The sequence below is a fragment of the Lontra canadensis genome, unplaced genomic scaffold (assembly GCF_010015895.1).
Source record: "Lontra canadensis isolate GAN:19392208 unplaced genomic scaffold, GSC_riverotter_1.0 scaffold167, whole genome shotgun sequence".
Classification (NCBI taxonomy): domain Eukaryota; kingdom Metazoa; phylum Chordata; class Mammalia; order Carnivora; family Mustelidae; genus Lontra; species Lontra canadensis.
The window spans coordinates 796503-822819 of NW_022631161.1; the positions used below are offsets into that span (position 1 = coordinate 796503).

At 33.8% G+C, this 26317-nt stretch overlaps 1 protein-coding gene and 1 non-coding gene across 7 annotated transcripts in view; both read left to right on the plus strand.

Annotated features, from left to right (window-relative positions):
- DMXL1 (Dmx like 1) overlaps positions 1 to 26317 on the plus strand; it is a 123927-nt gene that overhangs the window by 85208 nt on the left and 12402 nt on the right. For 2 of the 6 annotated variants that reach the window (XM_032845597.1, XM_032845600.1), the window contains 9 exons: positions 222 to 423; positions 1436 to 1553; positions 4889 to 4951; positions 14909 to 14995; positions 18006 to 18127; positions 18487 to 18628; positions 21678 to 21728; positions 21990 to 22050; positions 23832 to 23959. In XM_032845597.1, coding sequence (XP_032701488.1) covers positions 222 to 423; positions 1436 to 1553; positions 4889 to 4951; positions 14909 to 14995; positions 18006 to 18127; positions 18487 to 18628; positions 21678 to 21728; positions 21990 to 22050; positions 23832 to 23959 — 974 coding nt within the window. The remainder of the gene's footprint in view (positions 1 to 221; positions 424 to 1435; positions 1554 to 4888; positions 4952 to 14908; positions 14996 to 18005; positions 18128 to 18486; positions 18629 to 21677; positions 21729 to 21989; positions 22051 to 23831; positions 23960 to 26317) is intronic. The other 4 variants (XM_032845598.1, XM_032845601.1, XM_032845599.1 and 1 more) reach the window with 3 other exon arrangements.
- Positions 24349 to 24455, plus strand: LOC116859899. Its single transcript, XR_004381227.1, has one exon. It is a non-coding gene; the product is annotated as a U6 spliceosomal RNA (small nuclear RNA).

A 26317-nucleotide genomic window follows, 5' to 3' on the forward strand; every position in this document is an offset into this window, starting at 1 on the left:
CTCGGATTACTGTTTTTTTCTGTTGCTCCGGGCCACCTAATTATGTTGGAACAGAGATTTATTACATCTTTTTTTTTTTTTTTTTTTGGAGCCTCTGGAGGTCTCTCCCCACTCTCCTGCATAATTCCTCGCCAAAATGTCTGCCTCAGTCATTCTTAAAATCAACTGTAGCATTTTGCTGAAGAAGACAAACATGGATCATTTTTATTTTCTCTTTTTAGAGCTTCCAGTTAGTTCACCACTTTGTCATGCGGTTCTAAAAACTCTTCAGTGTTGGGAGCAAGTTCTTCTCCGACGACTTGAAATCCATGGTGGGCCACCTCAAAACTATATTGCAAGTCATACATCTGAAGAGAGTTTGTCTGGGGGTCCTGCAATTCTCCGCCATAAAGCTTTGCTGGAACCTACAAACACTCCTTTCAAGTACGTTATCCTGTGGATCCTGTTTTTAAGTCAGAGTTTTACTAACTCAGAATGTTATCAATTAGTACTTTAAAAATATTTAAGGCCTCCTCCTTTGCAGTTCTTGGCTCCTATCTGTATCTTTGTTTGATGTATATTGTAGGCTTAGCAAACATTTCCTGCAAAGATCCAGAGAGTAAATGCCTTAGGCTTTGAGGACCCTACAGTCCTTGTTGCTTCTATTAAACTGCCAGAGTAGAGTGAAAACAACTATAGACAATAAGTAAACAAATGGACATGGCTGTGATCCAATAAACTTTATTTTTAAAAATGAAAGGGAGGCTGAATTTGACCGGTGGGCCATTGTTTACTTCTCCCACTCTGGAACAGTGCTCCTCATAATACCTAGTTAGCAAGCTGTTTTATCATCCATGAAGAGATGAAGCATTTGCATGAAAAGATAAATCGATGCAGTGCTTGCATCATCAATAAAGTCTTTCTACAAAATGTTAACCAAATTAAAATACACTGTACTTAGTGGCTTAGTGACATAGTTGATTTACATTATTTCTCAAGTTCTTACCTTAGAGAGCATCAGTAACAGAGTTCATGGACTGGTATGTGTTCACAGGCCATTTGAGTAGCTCTGCTTCTAGATATCTTCTAGTAGTGATCTGTTTTTGGTAGATATTATGTTTCTGGGGTCAGCAGACTACAGCTTTGAAGCCACATCCACCCATCCTCCTGCAATATAAATAAAGCTTTATTGGATCACAGCCATACCCTTTGATTTTAATATTTCTTCTGGATGCTTTCCTATCAGTGACTGAGTTGAGTGGTTGAAAGATAGCCCACAAAGTCTAAAATATTTACCGTCTGGTTTTTTAAGAAAAAGTTTGAAGACTGGTGCCCTCAATGGTATTGTCTGATTCCAGTTAATTTATTATTATAAACATTTATAGAGCACAAAGGGAATGTGGTCAAGTTAATCAGAAATCTTCAAAGTGTATAATTAAGTATCCTGTCCCTGTAGATCCAAACACCATCTGGCACTGTCCGTGAAGAGACTATGGCAGTACTTGGTGAAGCAGGAAGAAATTCAGGAAACCTTTATCAGAAATATATTCACAAAGAAAAGATGTCTAAATGAGGTCTGTATAAGTTAAAACCTTTTTACTCTAGTATTAATGAAGTCTTTTTTATTATGTAACCATAAAAAAGAAGTTTCATTTTACAGACTTTTAAAAAGCTCACTTTTATATCATAAACATTTATTATGCTGTTAGTAAGTAGAAAAAAATGATTGAAAAGGAGAAAGAGGGGGTCAGTATTTTCCTAAATCAAGTTAATTTAAAGGAACTAATTCAGATGTATTTGGAGCTCCCCTCCCCCCAAAAAAATACTGTTTGTGTGAAGATTCTACATCTTGTTTGCTGTCATGAGTGCCTGTTGGGAGACAAAGTAGAAATTCCCCGTGATTTTCAGATGTAGCTAAAAGAAGTTTATCTTAGAAGTTTAACTGAAACTAGGTTGGTAGACTGAGAACATTTCAAATATGTACATTTTCTTTCTATTCTTTTGATTATCCTTCTTTTTTTAATTTTTTTTTTAGTGATTATCCTTCTTAGTGAAATTTTGTAAGCACAATTTGTAAGTTTACTGTAGTTGATTATATTATGATATTATCATTATAATGATTATTTTTCTCATTTAGTTCATGGCTTTAAAAAGTTCCATTTGGATGATATGGGGAACTTGCACCTGAATGTAAATTAACATATTACTTCTTTTTTGGGGACAGTATTGCTATTAAAAAATACCGGGCAAACTCAGTAGTGGACTTGGTGATGGTAGTAATTCCTTACGTCCTCATGGACTAGTAACAAAGAGTTTCAAGACCAGCAGCTGGTCTGTGGATCACATTTGAGAAGCATTGAACTAGACTTAAAGCAAGCTTTGTATGGTTTTGAAGTGGGAGGGAAAACAAGAAGGTATTTCACTTGGAGGAATAAGGGAATAGAATGGCTTTTTTTTTGCTAACTTCGTTCTTTTTTTTTTTTTCAGTATAGTAGACATACAGTGTTACGTTAGTTTCAATTTCAACTTAGTGACTCAACAAGTTTGTGCATCAGAATGGTTTCTTAAAAGACAAGTTAGCAAAAAGCACGATGTCATATAATCTTAACGAATAAAAGGGAAAATTACATAGATTTCATTGCCTCTTGGTTTAAACACTGTTTTTTATAAGAGGCAACTGAATGCACCATTATTTAGTTTTTGCCAGATTATATATTTGAATTAGCCAAGCCAAGGAAATAGACATAATTTTTTGCTAACTTAGATAACTTCTGTGTACCTTAGTGTGACACTGAAAACTAAGCCAACAATAGATAAAATAGATATAATACAAATGAAGTATTTTTATTTTACCTTATGTAAGATATACCTTAAGTATTGCATATATGAATTACCATTAAACAGTTCAAGAAAATTTTGGGATAAATAAAATTTAAAATGTACTGGATCAGAAACTAATTAATTAGGGTATATTTACTGATAAGGTAATGTTTCTTATTTTATTTTTAATATATCCTTGCCTAAAATAATGTATCAGAAGTTAAAGCATTCTCACAATAATTTATAAAACCCTGCTACATTATTCTGTATAAAAAGTATGTTTACTCTGTTATTTATTTGTTTTTTTGATGTAGCTTATAATATGAATATGAAAGTTGGCATAATTTCAACTATAAAATCTTTTTTTTAAACATGGCCGTATTTGATTAATATAGGTGTAAAAATAAAAACGTTTCTCTACTGCTGATATAATCATTATATCTGGGAAATTAAATAGTTGTCAAACAAAACAAGAAGCTGTTATACCACTAGATTGTCTAGCTAAATCAGGGAATAGTATCACTAAGGAAAGAGAGTAGCATAAGCCAAAATGCATAAGGAAGGAGAACAGGTAAATAAGTATAAGTACACCTTTTGATCCCTTTGCTATTTTATTATTAGTTTTCTTAGGAGTTTTATGATACCTTAAGAAAATTTTAAAGTTATTTTTGTGTTATTATTTTAATCAAAAGCATGCTTATGGATGTTAGACTAAAAGCTTTATAATTATCAGTAAGGTAGATATTTTCCCTGAATTTTAGGTTTTTTATCTGCAAAATGAGTGAAATACCCCTTAATCTGCTGTGTTTTGACCAGTAAATCTAACTTACTTAAAACCTGGTATGATTAATGGTAGTTACTAGAAATTAGTTATTACCACTTTATTCTTTCTTAAATTTTATTTTCATTTTTTATTGTTTTATTCTTGATGGTGATATTCTTAAAAATAGTGATATTTTGATAAAGGGAATATGAAAATGAAAAATTTATATGGGGAATCATAGATTGGGTAGAATTAAAAAGAATATTAACTTCATAGAATTAGTATAATATTATTTAATCTTTATAGTTGACTAGCTTATTTTTGTTATTAGCAGAATTACCTTCCATCTCTTTTTTTGTAAAACGGTAATTGTATTTAAGTAGCTTGAGTCCAAGTCACTGTGACTTTTCAGGTGTTTAGGAAATAGATGCCAAACAGTCCCAGTGTTTTGGATGGGAGGATTCTGAGACTGCTGCTGTTTGTTTCTTTATTCCTTACACATTTGAAAATGAAATTTTTGCCATCTGATGTTAAAATTTAAAATCCTGGTATATCCTCAGATCTTTTCTTTTTATATACTATATTTTTAAAATAGAAGGTCTTTCCAGTTTATATTTATTTTGAAATTAAGTGTAGATAGCTACAGATAGACTATATCTAAATAATTTCCAACCAGAAAAAAATACTTGACAGCTATCATCTTTGTCCCCTACTTAATATTTCTTTTTTCTTTCATTTTCTGAGAACTAAAGGTCTTTAATCACTTCTTTAACAAATGCTAATATCCCCTTTTAAGAAGGATTTGTGCCTTCAAGCAGTTTATTGACTATTTCTGGCTAAATAAAAAGAATTAGAAACCTTGAATTCTAAATGTTCTAATCAGGAGGTTTTCTTGAGGAGTGAGATACTATGATGGAGACAAGGCATAGTGTGTGTATGAAGAAGAACAAGCTGACTTTAATTATCAGGTTAGAGTACTGTGGCACCAATAGCTTTGAAATTTATAACATTAGAACTGTGGGCTCAATGTTGCTTTAATGTCAACATTTCAAAATCAGTTAAGTTGGTTAAAATTTCTTCGGAGGTGAAATAAAATTTATGGTAGTGGTTAATGAGTTTTGAGGCATTAAATTTTCTCCAGCCCCCCACCAATGTACCCCACACATGCTTCTTTTAAGATGTATGATATTTAAAAGGTAATAACTCAGTCCAGTATTGTTTTCTAGTAAATTCGGTCAAAAATATAATTTTAAAAAATACCCCAGTATTTTGCATGTTATATCTCGTCTTTACTCTTTGTCATGTGGTTATTCTTTCTTGATGAAGTCATTAGAGGACAACTGTGAAACCATCAAAAATTCTATGATGGAGGAGCCAAACATGAATAAGGTACAAAATATCATTCAACTGAAATTAGAAATTGCATTCTTTAACAAGAAAAACAAACTGTTTGCATTTTAGTTTTGAACTGGACTTTGTCTCCAACGTAGTTAAATTGTTGTTCCCTCAGATTACTCTTCCTTGGTTTCAACAAATATGCAATCATAAAAATTATTTGTTTTGTTAATAAGAGAATGCAATTTTAAAGGGAGTTGAATGTAACCTGTTTTGGCTACAGATTTTTCTGAGTACATACAACTGAAGTTTTTAATAAAATGTAATTACAATAGCCATTATATAATTATAGTGGTACTGTTCTATTTCTACAAGTGTCACTTTTGAAGTTAACGTTCTCTCCTGTGATGTTAATTCCTTAAAATATATCAAATACTCTTATGTAACATTTATTTTTCTGATAGGAATAGCATGTAGCACATTGCCTTGTGTGTAATAATGTCTCATAATACTTGAGATCAAGAGCAAAAATTGTAGGAATTTGTATAATCATGAAGTACCTCCCAAATGTCCCATGATCATACATTCAAGTATGACTTTTATTAAGTTGGTATTTAACTCGTGTGTTTCTTACTCTGCTTTTAAGTCCCTCTCAACAAAGTAATTTTTAGGGGAAAAATTTCTCAAAAGATATTTTTTAAGGCTACTAATTCCCACTGTTAATTCTTTCTCTAAGAAAATCTTTTGGTAAAAATAGGAAAAATAATTCTATGCAAGTAATAAAAAGGACTGATTAGCTGTCAAGTGTACATTATAACTCAAACTTTGGCAAAATAAATTTATGCATTTCATACTTTGGAAATGTCTATTGACCTTTGGGCATTTTAAAAAGAGTATAGTTGAAACTTTTAATCAGTTAACAATAAGTTCTTGCCTAAGTAATCATTAACTACTAGTCTGTACGTTATCATGAATTCTTATCCAAGGATTTTTCTTTTCATACTATTTATAAGATGTTAATAATCAGAATGTGGTATTTCTGTAGTAATCACACTACTTTAGAAGGTAGTCATTCTGTTTGGTTTGTTAACATCATTGTTAAATAATGTTTAAATAAAACAGAATTGTTTTAAACAGGTTTATTAGGTATACCTGAGTTAAAACACCTGCACATATTTATTTAAGTGTAGTTTGATCTTGGCATATGTACACACTAAGCCATAACCACAATCAAGAAAACAAATAGAGTCATCACCTCCAAAATTTTAATCTCCCTCTTCCTCCTTTCCTCCTACTTCTGCCCTCTTTCTCTGCAGGTAGCTACAAATCTGCTTCCTCATGTTATAGATTAGTTTGCATTTTCTAGAATTTTATGTAAATGGAATTACACACAATGTCTTTTTTCCCCCTAGCATAATTGAGATTCCTCCATATTGGGTATTTCAGTAATGCATTGCTTTTTATCGCTGAAGTGTATTCATTGTATCACAGTACCATAATTTATTTTTGTACCTGTTGGTGAACACTTGAGCTCTTCCCATTTCAGAACTATTTCAAATTAAAGAATGCTCAGAATCGTCATAGGCAAGTCTCTATGTGTGGGCATAGATTTTCATTTGTCTTGTGCAAATGCTTAGGAGTGGAAGGGCCAGATTACATTGTAGGTGTGTGGTTAACTTTTTAAGAAACTGCTCAAGTATTTTCCAAGGTGGTGGTACCATTTTACCCCCCAACCCCCAGCAGCGGTGCATGAAATCTGAGTTGCTTTACCTCCTCACCACTACCTGGCATGCTCAACCTTTTTATTTTAGCCATTCCAGTAGGTATGTAGTGGTTTTAATTTGCATTGTGCATCTTTGCCTGTGCTTGTTTGTCATTTGTAGGACTTTTTGGTTGAAGTATCTTTTCAAATGTGTCTTTAATTGGGTTGTTTTCTTAATAGAATTGTAACAGTTGTTTTTTCTATTTTAAATATAAGTCATAGCTGATTGGCCGATATTTTCTCCTACTCTGTTGCGTGTCTTATTCCCTTTACAATTTGTTTTAAACAGAAGTTTTTAATGGACACATTGGACCTCATCAAAATTTGTTCTGTGTATGGACATCCTTTTTTTGGTGTCATATCTAAGAAGGTTCTTTGACTAAAAGTCACAAAGATTTTCTCCTGCTTTGCTCTAGTTTGAGTTTTATAATTGGTGAAGATTACTTCATTACTGCAACTTTCCAATGAAAAAGAAATCCAAAGTTCTGCCCTACAAAGAAATCACAACACAAAGGCATTGTTTAAATCCTACCAAAAAATTTTTGAGTCATTTTTTTATATGGCACAAAGTTATTCACCACTGTTGCCTGAAAAGATTATCTTTTCTTCCACTAAATTGCCTTTTCCTCCTTTAAAAAAAAAAAAAAACAAATGACATATATGTATCATGGATTTTGTTTTGGACCATTGATTTATTTATCATTATACTGATCTCCCACTGTCCTACTGTACTGACTAGAACTTCCAGTCCATTATTGAACAGAAGTGGTAAAAGCAGACATTTTTATTGTGTTGCTGATCATTAAGTATGCTGTTTTCTCTAGGATTGTTTTAGAGATCCTTTATAAGGTTGAGGAAGATTTTCTGTTCCTAGTTGTTGAAAGATTTTAATCAGTAATAGATGTTGGATTTTGTCACATGTTTTTGTTTTTTGTGGGGGTTTTTTGTTTGTTTGCTTTTTGAGTTGGTGGTTTTTTTGTTTTTGTTTTTGTTTTTTCTACTATTGAGATGTTCATGTGGTTCTTATTTTAGTTTGTTAGTATGGCTAAATAGGATGATGGATTAGTTTATGTTAAACCGACCTTTCATTCTCTGACCAAGCTTCCTTTGGTCATGATGTGTGTGTTTGGTTGTTTTTTAATGATAAATCTTTTGTTAAGAACTTTTGCATTTATGTTAATGAGGAATATTAGTTAATGGTTTTCTTAATATCTTGGAGTTCTTTTTTGGTTTTAAACTAAAGCTGGAGTCACAAGATGAGTTGGGAAATATTCTCTTTAATTTTTTAGAAAAATTTGTGTAGAATTAGTATTATTTCTTACTTAAGTGTTTGGTGGAATTCACCAGAGAAACTATCTGGTCTTTTATATACACAAATTCAGTTTCTTTAACAGATATAGGGTAAGTCAGGTTATTTATTTCTTCTTGAATGAGCATTAGTAGTCCATGTCTTTAAAGAAATTTGTTTGTCTGGGGTGCATAGGTGGCTCAGTTGGTTAAATGTCCAACTCTTGATTTCAGCTCAGGTCGTGATCTCAGGGTCCTGAAATCAAACCCTAGTCAGCCTCTGTGGTGGGCATGGAACTTGCTTGGGATTCTCTCTCCCTCTGCCCCTCCCCATTCTGTCCCTCTCTAAAATAAATAATAAATAAAAATTTAAAAACAAAGGAATTTATCTGCTTCAAGTGTCAGATTTATAGGTATAAAGTTATTCATAGTAGTTCCCTATTTTTTAATACACAGTGAAATCTATGGTGATGTCAACTTTCATTTTTCTGCTAGTTTTGAAAACAAAATTACTTCCTGAATATTTTTATTTCCTAATATTTCGAGTATTGGTGTCCTTTTATGTTCACTTGCAAGCTTCCCATTTCCTTGCAATATTCCTTTGATACTCTTTAGATCTCCTTTTACTTTATGTTTTTTTTTTTAATATCATTAGAGTAGTGCTGAAGTAATTTATAATGTTCACCTTCACATTGTAGAAGGTGATAGTAGCCAAAAATCACCAATGAGACCTAGAGTCTCAGGTCAGCTTTTCTGTAGATCTATTATGGGACCTTGAGCTCCTTACATCCTTGAAGCCTTCTTTACTAATGTATAAAATTAGGGTTGATAGTTTTAAACATGCTGGCTGCCCTAATTTAAACAGTAGTAAAGTCCTAGATTTAGTTTGTTGTGGTCCTCTTTTCTTCAGTTCTTAAAGGAAGCTCTGTGGAACATGAACATTATTTAGATCAGGTCCTGTAAAAAATTTCTTTTTTTTTGAATTGTGGTAAAATATACATATAAACTTTACCATTTAATTCTTCTGAGCATACAGTTGTGTGCCATTAGTTCATTCATATTGTTGTGTAGCTCTCACCACTGCCCATCTCCAGATCTTTTTCATCTTCCCATACTTAACGACTGTCCCCATTAGACAGTAGCTCTCCATTTTCTCCTCCCACCTCACCTGGCCCACCAGCCAGGTCTGTCTGTCTCTGTGAATTTTCCTGCCCTGGGTATCTGTATGAGTGGAATCATACAGTATCTGTCATTCTGTCACTGGCTGCTTTCACTTAGGTTACCATTTTGTAGTATGTATGTAGTAAGTAGTATATATCAGAATCTCCTTTGTTTTTAAGCCCAACTCGTATTCCATTCTATATACGTCACATATATAGCCATTCCTCTGTCAATGGACATTTGGGTTCTTTGCTTCTTTTGACTGTTTTGAATAATGCTCCTGTGAACATTGATATATACATACCTGTTCAAGTCTCTGCTTTTAGTTCTTTTAGTTATATACCCAGAAATGAAATTGCTGGAATCTATGGTAATTCTCTGTCTACTTTTTGATCTGCATAATCTCTTAAAATCTCTTTTAGCACTAGTATTTAGATTCTTGTTTCCTCACGTATCCAGCCCAATCAAATTTTAAAGCATGGCCTGAAACCTTATTATAAAGCTTACATTAACCTTTACATTAAGACCATATTCACTGTGGGTTGTTTTTTTTTTTTTTACTATGATTTTATATGGTATGGCCTTTAGCAAATTATATTCCTAGCACATGCAAGTTCTCTTTTTTTAGCTGACCATATTGTGTTTCCACTTCCTTCCTTGCCTACCTTAGATTTCATGATCCATCATTATGATCAGTCCTTTACAGAAACCTTCAACCCTTTTGTGCTCTTCTCTCTCTGCCTTGAATATTCCCAAACCTGTTTACATGTAGCTTTTTGTCTACTCTGTGCCATTGTATCTGAACCAAAGTTGAGTTCCATCCTCAGTGAGTCACACACTCCCTGTTGAGTTATCGCACAGAGAAAAATTGATTTGCAGCAGATAAGGAGATCGTGGGGAAAGACTTCCAAAGCTGTGCCTCCTTGAGCAAGGGTGGATGGGTTCCTTTTATTTAGAATTAGAATGCATGTTTAGATGGGGAAGTCTGGTTGTCCTGTGTAGAAATGGGCGTAAGGTCACACATGCACCTTAAGGAAACCTGCCCATACACATGTTGTATGTTATGCAGATGAGGCGTGTGCTCCTCCTTGGGCTGAGGTTTAGTACTAAATGGGGTAAGGAAATGGGGTAAAGGTAGTCATCCCTATCCTAGAGGTAACTCTGTGGTCCATCTCTTCAGGCAGAAGTGGGGAGTTGAGATCACACTGGTCTGGGTGGCCTGGGCCAGCTGGAGGTCTTGTCACGGCAGGCACTATTGCTGGAGGGGCAGTTCTGCTTTCCCTTGGCTTGACTTAAGAGATAAGGGGGAAAGAAGAGCTGAAGAAAAAATGTGGGACAGAGGTGGGGGAGTATAAGCAAGTGGGCCATAAAGGTCAGGTCTTGGGGTCTAGCTGGTGACATATTCACCCAAATAGCTGAACATGGATGAAGAAAAAGCACAAACCCCGGAGGCTTGCATTGAAATTTACAGCCACAAATCCCAAACTAAACTACCTGACAACCAAAATTAATGACTCTGTAGTAAATTTGTTTTCTTGTTCTCTTTTCCATTCTCCCCACTTTTGCCCTCTTTCCTTAAACTTCCAGTATTCCTTGCTGTTTGCCACTGGTGACCTTATTTTGCCATCAAAATAAGTGCGGGAGATTTAGACTAATCTTCTCATCATCAAAGCTAACTTCTGCTCTATATGCAGATACTTTGTTCTGCCTTTTCTAACACTACATAGGCTGTCACTTTTTGTCCAAGACCAGATTTTCCATTTATACATTGATCCTATCTCCTCTTTATCTACCCAAGGACTTTGCTTCAATAGTTATCCTCTCTTCCTCTACACTGATAAATAGTTATCTTTTTCTTAGATTATTCTTATCATAAACAAATATATTTTATTGTCTTATTTTCAGATGAAAACCAAAAGACCTAGCTTTGAATCTTGCTACTCTCCCATTTCTGTAATCCGCCATCTAGGAAAATTCATTTATAGAATTCACTATAAAAATCATCAGGGCGCGGGTGGCTCAGTGGGTTAAGCCTCTGCTTCGGCTCAGGTCATGATTCCAGGGTCCTGGGATCGAGCCCCACATGGGGCTCTCTGCTCGGCAGGGAGCCTGCTTCCCCACCTCTGTCTGCCTGTCTCTATGCCTACTTATGATGTCTCTCTGCCAAATAAATGAATAAAATCTTTAAAAATCATCAGAGAAGACTTAAGAGTAATGTTGCAGATAGTCTGTGGAGGAACCACCCAGTTTAAGGAAGAAAACATTATCAATTCAGTTGAATGCCCCTGTGAATCTTCCCCAATGGACTTCCCTCCCTAGTCACCAATGTCACGTGCCTCTCTAATGTAGTTACGTGTTATCTCCAGCCCATTGCACTGAGATTTTACTGGTCAAAGTCACTCACCCTTGACTTCCAGGATGCTCAATTCAGTAGTCGGTTCTGTTTTCCTTTAATTCAGTTTTTCAGTACCCTTTGGTATTGTTGACCGAAGCCGCCTTTTTGAAACTTGGTTCACTTGGTTTCTGTAACATCGTATTTGATGATTAAGTATTCATAGTTGGAGAATGTTTCCTCTTCTGTCAGACTGTTTCCTGTTCTATGGATTTATTCTGTCAGTATTTCTTTTCCCAAATTACTTCCATCTTGAATTGGCTTATCTTTTTCCTTTCTTGGAAATGTTGGGTATCTCAGTACTTAGTTCTCTAAGCTTTTCTCTTCTCTGTCTTTACTTTCTCCTCATGTTATCTCATGGTTTAAATACCATCCACAGCTAGCTCTTAAGTTATAACTCTTAAATCACTTCCTGAACTCTGGACTTGCCTTGTTAATCTAAGAGCTATCTTGCCCTGAATGTCTAAACACAGAATTTTCTTTCTTCTCCTAATCTTAATCCAAATCCCCACTTTTTCTTCACTTGTGTCTCATTAAATGGTACCTTCATTCACCCAGTTATCAGGTCTGAAATCTAGAAGTTATCCTTGCTTTTTCTCTTTTAGCTTTTACTGTAATTTCAGTCCATTAGCAAAATTTATCCTAATTCCAACCACTTGATTGAATCGTGATTCCAATCACGACCACCATTGCTACTACCCTAATCAAATCCCCCTTTACCTCTCACTCCAGCTGCTGAAGTAGCCTCTTAACTGATCTGGCAGCCATTCTCACATTCTGTATACTTTGCCTCACAACATCCAGAATTATCTAAACCCTGCAGTGGCTTCCTAGCTTTAAAATAAAATTTGAACTCTTTATTAAGGCTTTTAAGGCCCTTTGCATGCTGAATCCTGCCTGGTCTCCAAGCTCATTTCTTACCACTTGCTATTGTTCTCAAAATTAAATATGCAGGGGTGCCTGGGTGGCTCAGTGGGTTAAGCCTCTGCCTTTGGCCAGCCTTCGGCTCCCAGCTCTGGTCATAATCCCAGGGTCCTGGGATCAAGACCCCCCCACCCCCCCACCCCCCCGCAACATCTGGCTCTCCACAGGGAGCCTGCTTCTCCCCCTCTCTCTCTGCCTACTTGTGATCTCTGTCAAATAAATAGGTAAAATTAAAAAAAAAAAACTAAATATGCGTAAGCTTTTGAGATGCTAAACATCATTCTTTCCCCCTCCCTCCTATTGATTATCACACAGGTGATCTTGGGGCCACAGTATTAAGAGCTAAAGTTTTATTAAATGTAAGTAATGAGAGGACAAGGATGTATTTTCACATTGAAGAAGATTTTTTGAAGTTTATGCTTATTCAAGCTTTCTTTCCCATAAATGTAAAGTTTGAAAAAGCTATGCAGGTAAAATGAATATTTTCCCCCTCACCTACCCATTACCAGCAAGTAATATATTCCTCTGTGGACTTCAAATATCATTTGTCTTTCTTTCAATTTTTTCAAAATCCAGTAGCGGACATTTAGTATGCTTTAGATACTAGGCAGATAGGTAATTAAGTTGGGATTTTGTCATAAAATTACAGAATTTGACGTTATATACATTTGATGAGGCTCTTGTAGCCAGAGGTAAGATTTTCCTCAGTAAAGAAGTTGACTCTGAAATCACCCACATGTTTGCCAAGCACTGAAATTGCTTTGTGTTTGTTATCAGATTGTGTTTTAAAGATTTTATTTATTTATCTGACAGAGATCACAAGTAAGGAGAGAGTTAGGCGGGGCGTGGTGGGGGGCGGGCAGGCTGCCTGCTGAGCAGAGAGCCCTAATCCCAGGACCCTGGGATCATGACCTGAGTTGAAGGCAGAGGCTTTAACCCACTGAGCCACCCAGGTGCCCCCAGATTATATTTAGATTAGAATATATTTGACATCTTTATATCCAGTGACCGTGAGTTTTGTTTGTATATAAGATTATTTGGGTTTGGTTATCTTTTTTTTTTTTTTAAGTTTTTATTTATTTATTTGACAGACAGAGATCATAGGTAGGCAGAGAGGCAGGCAGAGAGGGGGAAGGGAAGCAGGTCCCTCCCTAGCAGAAAGCCAGATGTGGGGCTCAATCCCAGGACCCTGAGATTATGACCTGAGCCAAAGGCAGAGGCTTTAACCCACTGAGTCACCCAGGCGCCCGGGTTTGGTTATCTTTTAAGACTCAACTTTGCCATTCAACAGGCTTCTTATTTGCCATTTTTAAAAATAGTGCTAACTCACTTTTGTTGGTCAAACAATGGGCAAGCATTGATGATGTTTTTATCTAAACTTTGCAGGAATTGTATTTGTTATATTCTTTTTTTTTTTTTTAAGATTTTATTTTTAAGTAATCTTTACATCCAAAGTAGGGCTCGAAATCCCAACCCTGAGATCAAGAGCTGCATGCTCTACTGACTTAGCTAGACAGATGCCTCAATTTTGTTAAATTTTTGTCAAATTAATAACTTCTGTACTTCAAAATGAGTTGTGAACTATTTTATACTAATGCATTTTAAAGATTGAAGGTTAGGCGGTAAAATAAGATGAAACAATATCCTATTAACATTTCTAACTGTTAATAATTGTCTCCTCCTTTTACCTGTTTATTTTTAATAAATGTTAGTTTTATACAGTATTCTTTTCTGTGTTCAAAGGCCTTGCATATACCTTCTCTGGGGTAAGCAGAAGGTTGATCTATTTCCCTCAACTAAAGTAATCAAGTTGTGGTTTATTCATCTATTAAAATGACTACTGACCTGGGCAAATTACTATGCCTTTCAGGGTTTCAGGTTATTTTTCTTCTTTTTTTTTGTTTTTATAAAATAAAAGTTGTTTTAGACTAGGAGTCTATAAACTATATTCAGCTGACCATATTGACTCTTCTTATATAGGCAGTGAAATAAGAATGGTCCTTATATTTTTAAAAGGTTGTTTAACAAAAAAAAGACTAATATGCAACAGTGATCCTTCTTGGTATGCAAAATCTAAAAATATTTATCTTTTGACATTCTTATATTTACAAAATATTATCCAAGGATTATAATGCTAAGAAATAGCGCAAACAAATCTTTTTTTAATAATTAGAATGTCTTGATCCTTTATAAAGTTAATTCATTTGTGTTAATTTATTGGGAACATAATTAATTAATGAAGTTGTATATTGTATAAACTGTCTTTTTATATATGGGAAGGGAAGCTGGAAAAATTTAAATTTCCCTGGTCAAATTAGTTTTGTTTTAGAGATAATTAGCATGTAAAACAGTACCTTTGGCTAGGAAATGTATAAAAAGTTTCTTAAAATAATTAATGCAAGTATTAAATGATAAGTTGGGATATACTGGTTTTTTTCTATGACTAAAATCACTATATTTTTATATTTTCTTTCCTTCCGTTTAGATAGAAGCAGACTTGGGATATCCTGGAGGTAAAGCAAGGATTATTCACAAGGAATCTGATATCATTACTGCCTTTGCTGTTAATAAAGTAAGTGCATAGACTTTTTATTCTTTGATTATTAAGTATTCATTGTTGAAGAATGTCTACTATTATGTCAGTTTATTCAGTATTAGTAATTCTCTTTCCCAAAGCTAATTCTCACTGCCTAAATTTCAATCTGAGTAAGTTCCTTTATTTTATAAAATGATTATATTGTTTGATAATTCAATTTATTGGATATGTAGCAGATAAAGTAATGTTTTATTACTACACAGAAAGAAATATCAAATATATATGCAATAGCCTTTAGAATTTCTACAACACAGTAAAGCATTTAATCTAAAAAAAGGTTTTTTATTTTCCTTATATGAATATGTTGAATGTGGTTGTTAATATTAGATCAAATTCAAGTTTTTACATGACTTACAGAAATTCTCATTCATTGACTTATAGCTACATTAGTTATGTAACTAGTTTCTTCTTTACATTCCTTAGTCTTCTACATAACATGTTCCTTAAAGCTGTCTGTGAGTTCCTTAAAAAAAGAATAGCCTTAGATATATAGTCGTCCTAAGTCAAATTTATTTTAGGGTGCCTGGGTGGCTCAGTGGGTTAAGCCTCTGCCTTCGACTCAGGTCATGATCTCAGGGTCCTGGAGTCAAGCCCCGCATCGGGCTCTCTGCTCAGCAGGGAGCCTGCATCCCCCCCCCCCCTCTCTCTCTGCCTGCCTCTCTGCCTACTTGTGATCTCTCTATCTCTCTCTCTCTCTCTGTCAAATAAATAAATAAATAAATAAATCCTTAAAAAAAGAATTTAATCACTTTCTCCTTCTTTCTTCCCTAAATGCCTTGCTGCACAGTTTTATTTGCATACACACACAAATACACCTATACACATAAGTACGTATATTTCCTTTTTCACATATTCCTAACTTTAAAATAATTTTTAAATATTATTTTAATAAATACCCTGCGGCATTATGCATTCAGAATCATTTCACCAGTTCGTTCTCCATCTTCCTATGAAATATCTTTCTTTTCTTTCATTTCTCCTAGATAGTTCCTCTATCCTTCTGTCCTCATCTTTCCCTATGTCCTTTGTCTCATTTCCCTCTTATACACACCCCTGAACAGTGACTAGTTCTGTTGAAGACAGGCAGGTTTGGAATGAGCCCCTTAACCAGGCAGTTCTCATGTTATAGCATCTGTGCCATATATGGTATAATATATGTCAGTACAAATAGAAAGCTATTGTCTGCACCCAACAGCTATCTTCCTTCCCTTGAAAAAAATATGATGTTAAATATTCTGTGCTATAAAACAAGCTCACTTCTTTTTCTTCTTCTTATATATTAGTAATTAGTAATAAACAGTTATCCACATATTATATAAAATCTCTTGTTCACTGTGCAAGAAGAGTGTACGTGTTTAATTTTTATTTCTCCAGATTGATTATCATTTTACAGCTTAAGTTTGTAGATGAGAAATAATGCCTTTTGCTTTAAATTCAATTTTTTTAAAATGCTGATGAGATTGAACTTTTTTCCTTTTGTTTAGTTGTGAATTATCTGTGTTAAGAACTGTGAAAGGTCTAAGATTTATTACTAATAACAGAAGCATTATCCAGAATATCAGCATTTATGCTGTAGTTCCCTGTGTTAATATTACCACAAGTGGCAGGGAGGGGGCCAGATGATAACTGCACACAGAGTAGGTTGTGTTATAGGAAAGGAACACCGAGTTTAGGGAACCTTAATTTTCTCTAATGTACATTAAGGGTACCTGCTCTTTGATCTGGAGGGAGACGCTATAGGCATATATATAGCCATTCTGCAGAACAAACAGCAGTCAGTAAGTCACTCACCAGACATGGAGAAACAGAGAGACCTATGGAGAATTATCTCCAAGCAGTCTCATTATATCCTTTTTCCATTTATGTCTGGGTATTCATTTTTTCCTTTTGTTTTTGTATTAGCATTTTACGTAATGTAAATGTTAATCCTATTTTCTCTTTGCTGTCAACATTTTATTTTCTCTTTTCAGTTCATAGATGTTTAAAATTTTCTATCATTTAATCTGACCAACTTTTTAAATTAATATTTATTTATTTAGTTTAAAGAAGGATAGAGAGAGAACGTGGTGGGGGGGAGAGAGTGGAGGGAAAGAGAGAACCTTTTTTTTCCCCAAAGATTTTATTTATGTATTAGAGAGAGAGCACAAGCAGGGTGAAGGGCAAAGGGAGAAGCAGACCACTAAGCAGGAAGCCCAATGCAGGACTTGATCCTGGGATTCTGGGGTCATGACCTGAGCCGAAGGCAGACACTTAACCAACTGAGCCAGAGAGAGAGAGAGAGAGAGAGAGAGAGAGACGTTAGCACACTCTGCACTGAACTTATGTCTCATGACCCTGAGATCACAACTTGAGCTGAAACCAAGAGTCAAGACACTTTAACGGCTGCACCACTTAGGTGCCCCTACAGTATCCATCTTTTAATTTATGATTTATTCTGACAAACTTTCCCTACTCTTTTTCTGTCTACCCCTATATCTTTCCATTGTGACTCTTTCCCAAATTCTGTTTTTCTTGTTTAAGCCTGAAAAGCTTTAGGTGAAAGCGATACTATCTTATTTGAATAATGTACTTTTATTTCTTTAGTTTGATGTTCCTTATCTCTCTCTACCTTCTAGAGCTTCTATCCAGCACCTCCCTCCACATTTCAGAACTGTGTAAACCTTAGGGAGATTGTACCACACTAGCAGACCGGAGAGAGAGTGCTGGGAGAAGAAATAAAGTGGTACATGCATTACTATTTAGAGGAGGCTTTGTGTTAGATGCTCTTGAGTTCTTAGAACATAAACATATCTCCAAGCTCAAGCGGATAATTATTATACTCAAGATTTAATTATTAAAATTAATTTTAAGTATTCATTTGTGATAATGCTGTCTTTTCTGCATCCTAAAATTTCTAGGGGCTATTTTCTAGTTTGCATTTTTATAAGTGGCCCATATACATGTTGTGATTTTTTATTTAAAAATTATGATATGATTTGTTTTTCAGGCAAATAGAAACTGCATAGCAATTGCATCAAGCCATGATGTTCAAGAACTGGATGTTTCTGGAATTCTAGCTACACAGATCTATACTTGGGTAGATGATGATGCTGAAATGGAAACCAAAGGGTACTTTTATACTTTGTTTTTAATTCATTAACATTGTGTTAAATGATATACACAGAAATATAACTTCCAAAAGATTTTTAGAGGAGCATTCCTAGATTGTGAGTATAGTGGATACTGATACGATACAGAATGGAAAAGGGGTGGCAGGCACTTTAAAGAAAGGAACTGAGGGTTAGAAGAGAATAATGTGAGAGATTCTGCAATTGTTCCCATATAAAGTTACTATCTCTGAGTTAGGAGTTAAGAGCTGAAGAAAATTTTAGAGGGAAATACAAAAGCATATATTAGAGCTTTCAGGAATAAAGGAAGAAATGAAGAACTAATGGGTTGCTCTCATTCCGGGTGACGTTCTTTTGTAGATCAGAAGATTTCTTGGTTATACATGCTCGTGATGATTTAACAGCTGTGCAGGGTACAACCCCATATACACATAGCAATCCCGGCACTCCGATCAACATGCCTTGGCTTGGCAGTACACAGACTGGCAGAGGAGCATCTGTGGTATGTAGAGTTCAACATACTGTGGATAGGGATGTCTGGATGGTTCAGTCAGCTGAGTGTCTGACTTGATCTCAGGGTGTGAGTTCAGGTCCCGCATTGGGTTCCATGCTGGGCATGGAGCCTACTTCAAAAACAAAACCAAACCCCACACACAAAGTAAAAATACTGTGTTTAACTGTCCCTTTCCCTCCCCTGTAGTTTAATAGATAAAGGGTGATTTAAACATTTTTAAAAAATCCTTAACTTTTTAGTAAGTCATACTTGCTGGAAATTATAAATTTAGATTGTGAAGAATAATATGTATTTTCATATGAAAAAGATAACAAAATTATTTTAAATAAATTAAAATAGAGCTGTATTTTAAGGATATATTTAATTATTTGAAACTTACTGGTACAAATCAGGTATCAGCAAGCTGTGGTCTGTCAGTCAAACTGTTTTTGTATAAACGTGCTTGAGAGTAGTGTTGACTTTTTTCAGTGGTAGAAAAAAAGTCAAAAGAAGAATGGTATTTTGTGATACAAAAAAATTATATGAAATTCAGATTTCATTATCTATAGGCAAAGTTTTATTGGAACATAGCCACAGTTATTTGTTTGTATTTTGTCAGAGGATCTTTTTGAGCTCTGATTAATATGTGATCCATGTTTATCCCTCAATGAGATTCTTTTATTAATATTTAATGATGCATGGAGTCAGAGAAACCCAGGACCAGTAATTCTTTCAGTGGTTTTCTGGTGGTGTGGTTATTTTTAGTTTCCTAATTCCTGCAGAATTCTTTCCTTGGCTTCCCGGTCCCCACCAACACACACACTAATTTTTTTTTTTTTTTTTTTTTTTACTAATTAGTAAGGATAGTTATTTTAGTAAATGTTTAATCATCCTTAATAATACCTGATAGTATTATATATTAATGTAGTTCCTCTGTTGCTCATAAAACCTTATTTTTGTTCATATAACCTTACTATGCTCTGAGATACCTGTTGAGATAGCTGTTATAATTACTCCTACTTATCATTTTTCAGATGAAACTTAAGATCCAGAAGGGCCTAGTGATTTAACTTAAGTCATTATCTCAGATTTTTGGTAGAGCTTATATTAAAGTCTTCTATTCCTCCTACCTAGTTCACTGATTTCAGGTAGGAGTGTTTTAAGTATTACAGAGTTTGAAAAGCAATCTAGGAATTATTCAAGTGAACTGTCTTGGTCATTTATAGTTCATTTTTTCCAACTGTCAGATACATTAAAATTCACTTATAAAACCTACTGATATTATCTTCTTTTAAAGGAAAACTTAAAGAGAATATACAAAATATATAAAAAGAAATAACGGGCAATTTCTCCAACTCCACTTTCAGAGAATACAATGAACTTCTTCCTTTAACAGTATCTTGCTGGTCTCTCTGCTTCCACACTTGCTCCCTGTGTTCTGGATACAGCGGCCAGAGTTGCTCTTTTCTAAAGGATCATTTAGGTTGTCACTCTGGTGTTTAAAACTTTCTGATTTCCCAATACAACTTTAAAAAAACAAGTCCTTAAGGTGGACTCTGTGGTCCTCTGTGATCATCCTTAATCATCCTTAATAATACCTGCCAGCCTCTGCAGCCTCATCTCTGTTCATTCTGTACCTGATTCGCTTTGCTGTAATTACAGTGGCCTTGAGAGGCCACTCAGGAAGTCTCTTGAGAACATCAAGCTCATTGCCCTGTTAGAGCCTTTGCCTTGCTTTCTGCTTCAAATGTTCTTTTTTTTTTTTTTTTTCTTTTACCATTCAGATCTCAGGTCAGGTTCCCAGGGATTTCCCTTGCTTCTCTAAGTGAAGGCATCTGCCCTTACCAACTCTACCTGTAGTCACTCTGTATGTCATTATTATCCCCCATTTTATCTTCTTTAATGGCCTGTATCAGTTTTGAAATTATCTGTTCACTATTTGTCTTTTTTAACATTCTCTGTAATGGAAACTGTGTGAGAGATTGTTACGCCTGCCTTAGACACTGATGATCTCTAACTAGAATGGTGTTTATCATGTGGTCAGTGCTCAGAAAATACTTGTTTTTACTCCAAAGCATTATAATACAGAAATTTACCTTTGTCATTCTTGTTAGCATAGGATTTCCTTTCTATCTCCTCTTAGTAGGACCCCTTTTCAGGAGGGGTTTGTTAGGATAATTAGGATAATTAGATTATTTGTTAGGATAATTAGTCTAATTGGTCCCACTCTGTCCTCAAGAAAAGACACTGGTATTATCAGGTGGTTCTTTTTTATAAGGATCTTCTAAAATAAGTTATGATTTCTTTCCTTTATATGTTCTGCATATGCTCTTAGAAATTTTATTAAACCTGTGTTTATGTATTTTTTACTTATGGTTTTACTTTGATACTTTAGTCAGAAAGAAAAGTAAAAGAATAGGAATATTTAGGCGTTTCTTTAATTAAAGGAACATGAGATTTCAACATCAAGTTTGCTAAACAGAAGTAACATTCAGCAGGTTTTTGTTTTTTTGGGAAGAATTAATGAAATATTTTCTTAATTCTGTTGCTTTATTGAATTATTAATTCTAACAAAAAAAGAACACTTGTTATAACCAACTTCTGCTGTTTTGTAATAAAATTACAACCATAACCATCCCTCAGTGTTTCTGTCCTTCAACACTTTGCTTGCCGGCTCTCTTCCTCCCTACCCAATCCCCACTTTACTCATGACTTTAGTCTAATGGACAATTTAAAATCCACAAGAACAACAACACACAAAAATCTACTCAAGACGTATACTGTGAAGCTTAGGATAACATATAATTGTGGTTATGGTGCTATATAAATAGGAATTGTTCTAGTAATTAAAATTATCTCTTTAATTTCACTTATTCTTATTTGACAGGCTACTTAAATCATTCACAACATGATTTAAAAATGGATAAATTTTAAAAAATGGATGAATAGCTCCACACTATCAGTTAAAAATTTATACAATTTTCTGTTTACCTCTTTTTTTTTTTTTTTTTTTTTTTTCACATGCTTCTGCCTATCTTTTTAACCTTGTACCATTCAGGATTTTTCCAATAAAATTAATGGGATCAGAAAAGAATTGGCAAGAAAGGAGGTAAGACTAAATTCTCAAGGTGAATTTGTTCTTAGAGCCTAGTCAATGATGCTGAAAATGTATGTACACTTAAACGTGAGAGAGCTGAGCTATTAAATTTAATTTCTGTTATTACATTTAGTATTTTTAGCACCCACAATGTTTAGTAGGAATCACATAAAAATAAATAAGTAAATGTTATTTGAATTACCTGTCACATTTTGTATTTTTAATCCTACTTTTTATTGTAACTATAGAAGAATGATTTTTCTTTGTTAACAGATGATTAAGAAAGCCATTAATAATGTCAGAAGAATGACTTCTCATCCAACTCTTCCTTACTGTAAGTTGATAATAATTAGCCAGTGTTCTAAGGAATTTAAAGCAGGTTTTTAGTTTCAGTTGAAAGGTAGTCAGCTATTTTACTTTTTTTTTTAATAGAGAGTGTCTGCTAGCAAATAAAAACATTTCAAAATTGGATAACAATAGAAAAAGAAATTTTCCTGAATTAATAGAGAAGGCTAACTTGATGCAGTAAATCTTTACTATGTTGACTGCATATTTCTAAGTTAGAACATTTTAGTTTTGAACATTTCTGGAGACTTCATACAATTAGAAGTTATAGTCATAATTAATTGTTTTAATAATGAGATCACTCCCATCTTTTATTACATAGATCAGAACAATACCTTGGTCACTTATTGGCTCATCATAGTCACTTTGTATTTTATTAATATTTTGTCAGTTTGCCTTTTATCAGACACACTAATAGTAGGCAAAGGAAGTAGTTACTAGTAAGTTCTTACACTCTCAGGGAAGATATATTATTTTCAGTTAATATTCTTGGGAATTTCAAAAGTTTTTCTCCTTTAACAAAGAACTTAATCAATGGGGAATTTATTTGGACATATTGAAACAGAGAAAAAACAAAAAAGACAACTTTAAAAATATTTGTGCGTTAGAATCAGCATTCATATTGGCATCTCAATATTCAAGTTTTCTTAATATGATTTTTAAGTTGTGCCTGTCATCAAGTTGCCCCACCACACAGTAATAAGTACCGCGCCTGTTAATTAAAAAACATTCATGTTCCTTCAATTTTGTAACGTATAAAAAATTATACTACTTTTATAATGAGAGATATTCTGATAAGATACATTTGACAAAACCAGTATTCTTTTCTACTTCACTGTCCTAAGTAGTACAAGCAGCTGTTATCAAAATTGCATATCAGTGTCCAACAAAAGGGTTCAAAAGAGCTATGTATTTAAAATGAAGAGAGTAACTTATGTTACGGATCCTAAAGGTGTGAAATAATGTAAAAATTAATCAGTGTTTTTACTGCATTGAATCATTACTACTGATAATTATACTTAACATAAATTGAGTGGTCCATGTTAAGCATATTTCTAAATGATTCATATGGATTATCTTGTTTACTTCTGCTAGCTATCTCTTAACTTACATATCATTATTCCCCTTTTACAGGACAATTTGAATGGGTTCATGGAGATTAAATAAGCTTCCTCGTATCACAAAATTAGTAAATAGCAAAGTGATGAATTAATAACTACTTAGCTTATTCACATCCCTCAGTGAAACATAACACATTTGAGATATCCAGTCAGTCAGAATAACTATCAGAAGTGATTTTTTTCTTTACCGTGCATGACATTCAAGACTTTCTACAGTCTTTTGTTTTTCCCAGACAAAATATATAAGTTTAAACATTAATAGTAGGACTGATAAGAATTGACTCTTTAGTTCACCCAGAAATTTGTTAACTGGTTATTATATAAAGTATTTATTAAAAGCTATTAAAAGATCATTTCAAAGACTATTAAAAGATAATTTCAAAAGGAAATAAAATTTACAGAGGTCTGATTTAATTGCTTCTGTTATGTAGTGTGAGGGTATATTCTGAATCAAATGAAAGTACATCAAAAAACTGTTTTTAAGATTAAAAATATTCAAACGAAATTTCATGACAAAGGTAAGTTCATGTAAATTGACTATGATTCATTTCAAAGCTGTTTCTTTCATAAAAGTCTTCACTTGGATTCAAAAATAAACCTTCCAAAGATGACTGTAATAAATTTGCAATTTTTGCCCTTTATAATGCAGATCTGACAGGCGCTCAAGACGGAAGTGTCCGAATGTTTGAATGGGGCCATTCTCAACAAATAACCTGTTTTCGATCTGGTGGCAATTCAAGAGTTACTAGAATGAGATTTAACTACCAAGGAAATAAGGTAGTATATAAAAATATAAATGGGAAGAGGGCTTATTTTGGAAGTTTATAAATATTACTAGTCTGTGTTTCTGAAGAGAGCAGTTGAGTGAAGTAATGATAAATTATTAATCTATATGGATTCTTTTATAAAAGTCTTTTCAAAGAACATTTACATTCATTTCGTTCTTCTTGGAACGACATTTATTTATGGGTATGCATGTTTTGTGTGTATATGTGTGTTTATATATCCATTAAAATTCACTTAATGATGCTTAAGGACCAACTGTTATAGGACCACCAAATATATTTTTGATTAAATATTTCTACTTTCTTTGTCCTCTGGAACCTACTCAAAGTATGGTCAAGTAGCAAGTAACATCTGGGAGCTTATTAAAAATGCAGAATATTGTGCTCCGTTTGGCAGCACATATAATACTAAAATTGGGATACAGAGAAGATTAGCATGGCCCCTAAGCAAGAATGACACACAAATTTGTGAAGGGTTCCATATTTAAAAAAAAAAAAAAAGCAGATTAACTCTACTGCAGACCTACTGAGTCACCATCTGCATTTTAACCAAATCCTTTTGTGATTTGTACCTACATTAAGCTTTAATTTCAGTTGTGTAATGTATACTTTAGTGCTTATGCTTTTCTACTTTGGGTGTCAATACTATATTGTTCCTTAGCTAGGCTCTGTACCTCAATTCTTACCTTTCTAATGCATCCTTCATATTGCCAACACAGTTGTATAACTAATAATAGAGTTATATAACCACACTATAAGGGAGATCACATTACTGGTTCTTTTCAAGAGCCCGTCAAGGTGCCTTGTTGTATCCAGAAGACCATATTCTTTAGCACGGCATTCAATACCTTCTGTAGTCTGAATTATTTTGTAGATTTAACACTCACTATAGCTTTCAACATAAATTTTAAGGCACAAAAAAACTATTCTTCATTACCTACCCAAGTATATTTAACAATCTACTTACTGTCCATTCACCATAAGCATGATGAAGCCAAACAGCACAACAGCTAAGCATGCTGTCTCCCTTCGTGTAGGGAAGCCTACCATGCTAAATAAAACAGAGGACAGTAATCCTGGTTAGTTTGTCAATTATGAACAGAAATGGGCTGCCAGAAGTTATTGAGCCTAAAAAGAGGCATTAAGTGGAATCAATGACGTGTGAGCAACAGTTCCTCAGATTCAGGAAGATACTGCATTCTAAAATAAAAATAAGCTGCTATGAAGTAAAACCAGTAGAAGAGGAAAGAATTCTTGGAAATTTAAAACATGTGATTCCCAAAATTGTGTTAGTAGAACAACTAGTCATTATAAGGGCTGAATCGCAGAATGGATATAGTTGAAAATCTAGTTTGTGACTGGAAGAACAACTTAGGAAATTATCCTTTGATAAAAATAATACAAGAAACAAATTAAGACTAGACCCAGGAAAACTTAAAAAGACATTTAAAAGGTATTTCAGAAGAAGAAAAAAATGATGGACTAGAAAGAAGCACTATATTCAAAGGAAGTAATTAGAATAAAAATATTCCCAAATCAAAGAAAAATGGAATTTTTGAAAAGAAAGGACCTACCAAGTACTAGGCAGAAATATTGAGAAACATCACATGCCTAGATACATCCTGATTATTTGATTTTTGTTTTTTTAACCCAAAGATAAAGAGAGCTTCTAGGAAGGAGTAGGGGTAAAATGATTACTTAGAACCTCTCCACCTCTCCCCTCTAAATTTAATGGCATTTCACCTACTCAAAAATAAAGATTACACATAGGAAATCAATATTCACAGAAGTCTGATGGACAACGAATGGGAATTAGTTGTCATTATCTGTCCAAACATTCATTCAAACTTGATGAAAAATACATTAAAAAATGTATTTTTAAGTGTGCAGAGATATAACATGCTCCATATATCCTTTCTAAAGACCATATGTATGTCTTCTCCAGAAAACAAGATAAATCACAAAAAGGATAGACTTTGAGAAAATATCTGTAACATTCTCTGTGGATAAACAATTGGATAAACAATGAGTTACTGTTCCTAATATTTGCCTTATCAATTTTTTAAAAAGAAAATAGAGAAGTAGATAAAGGATATAATCAGGTCAGTTTACAAAACAACTATGCATGACCAACAGTCCTGACTAATAATTAAAGAAATACATATTAAAATTAGCCTTTTTTCTGTATACCATCAAATATTTAAAATTTTAGTAATAAGCACTGTTAACTAATGTGTAAGAAAAATAGGTGTATGAATTGATATTACCACTAAAGATTAAATTTTAGCTTCACCTGCCAGTGTTAAATGATGCTATTTGACAAAGCTTTCCCATTTCTAAATATCTATCC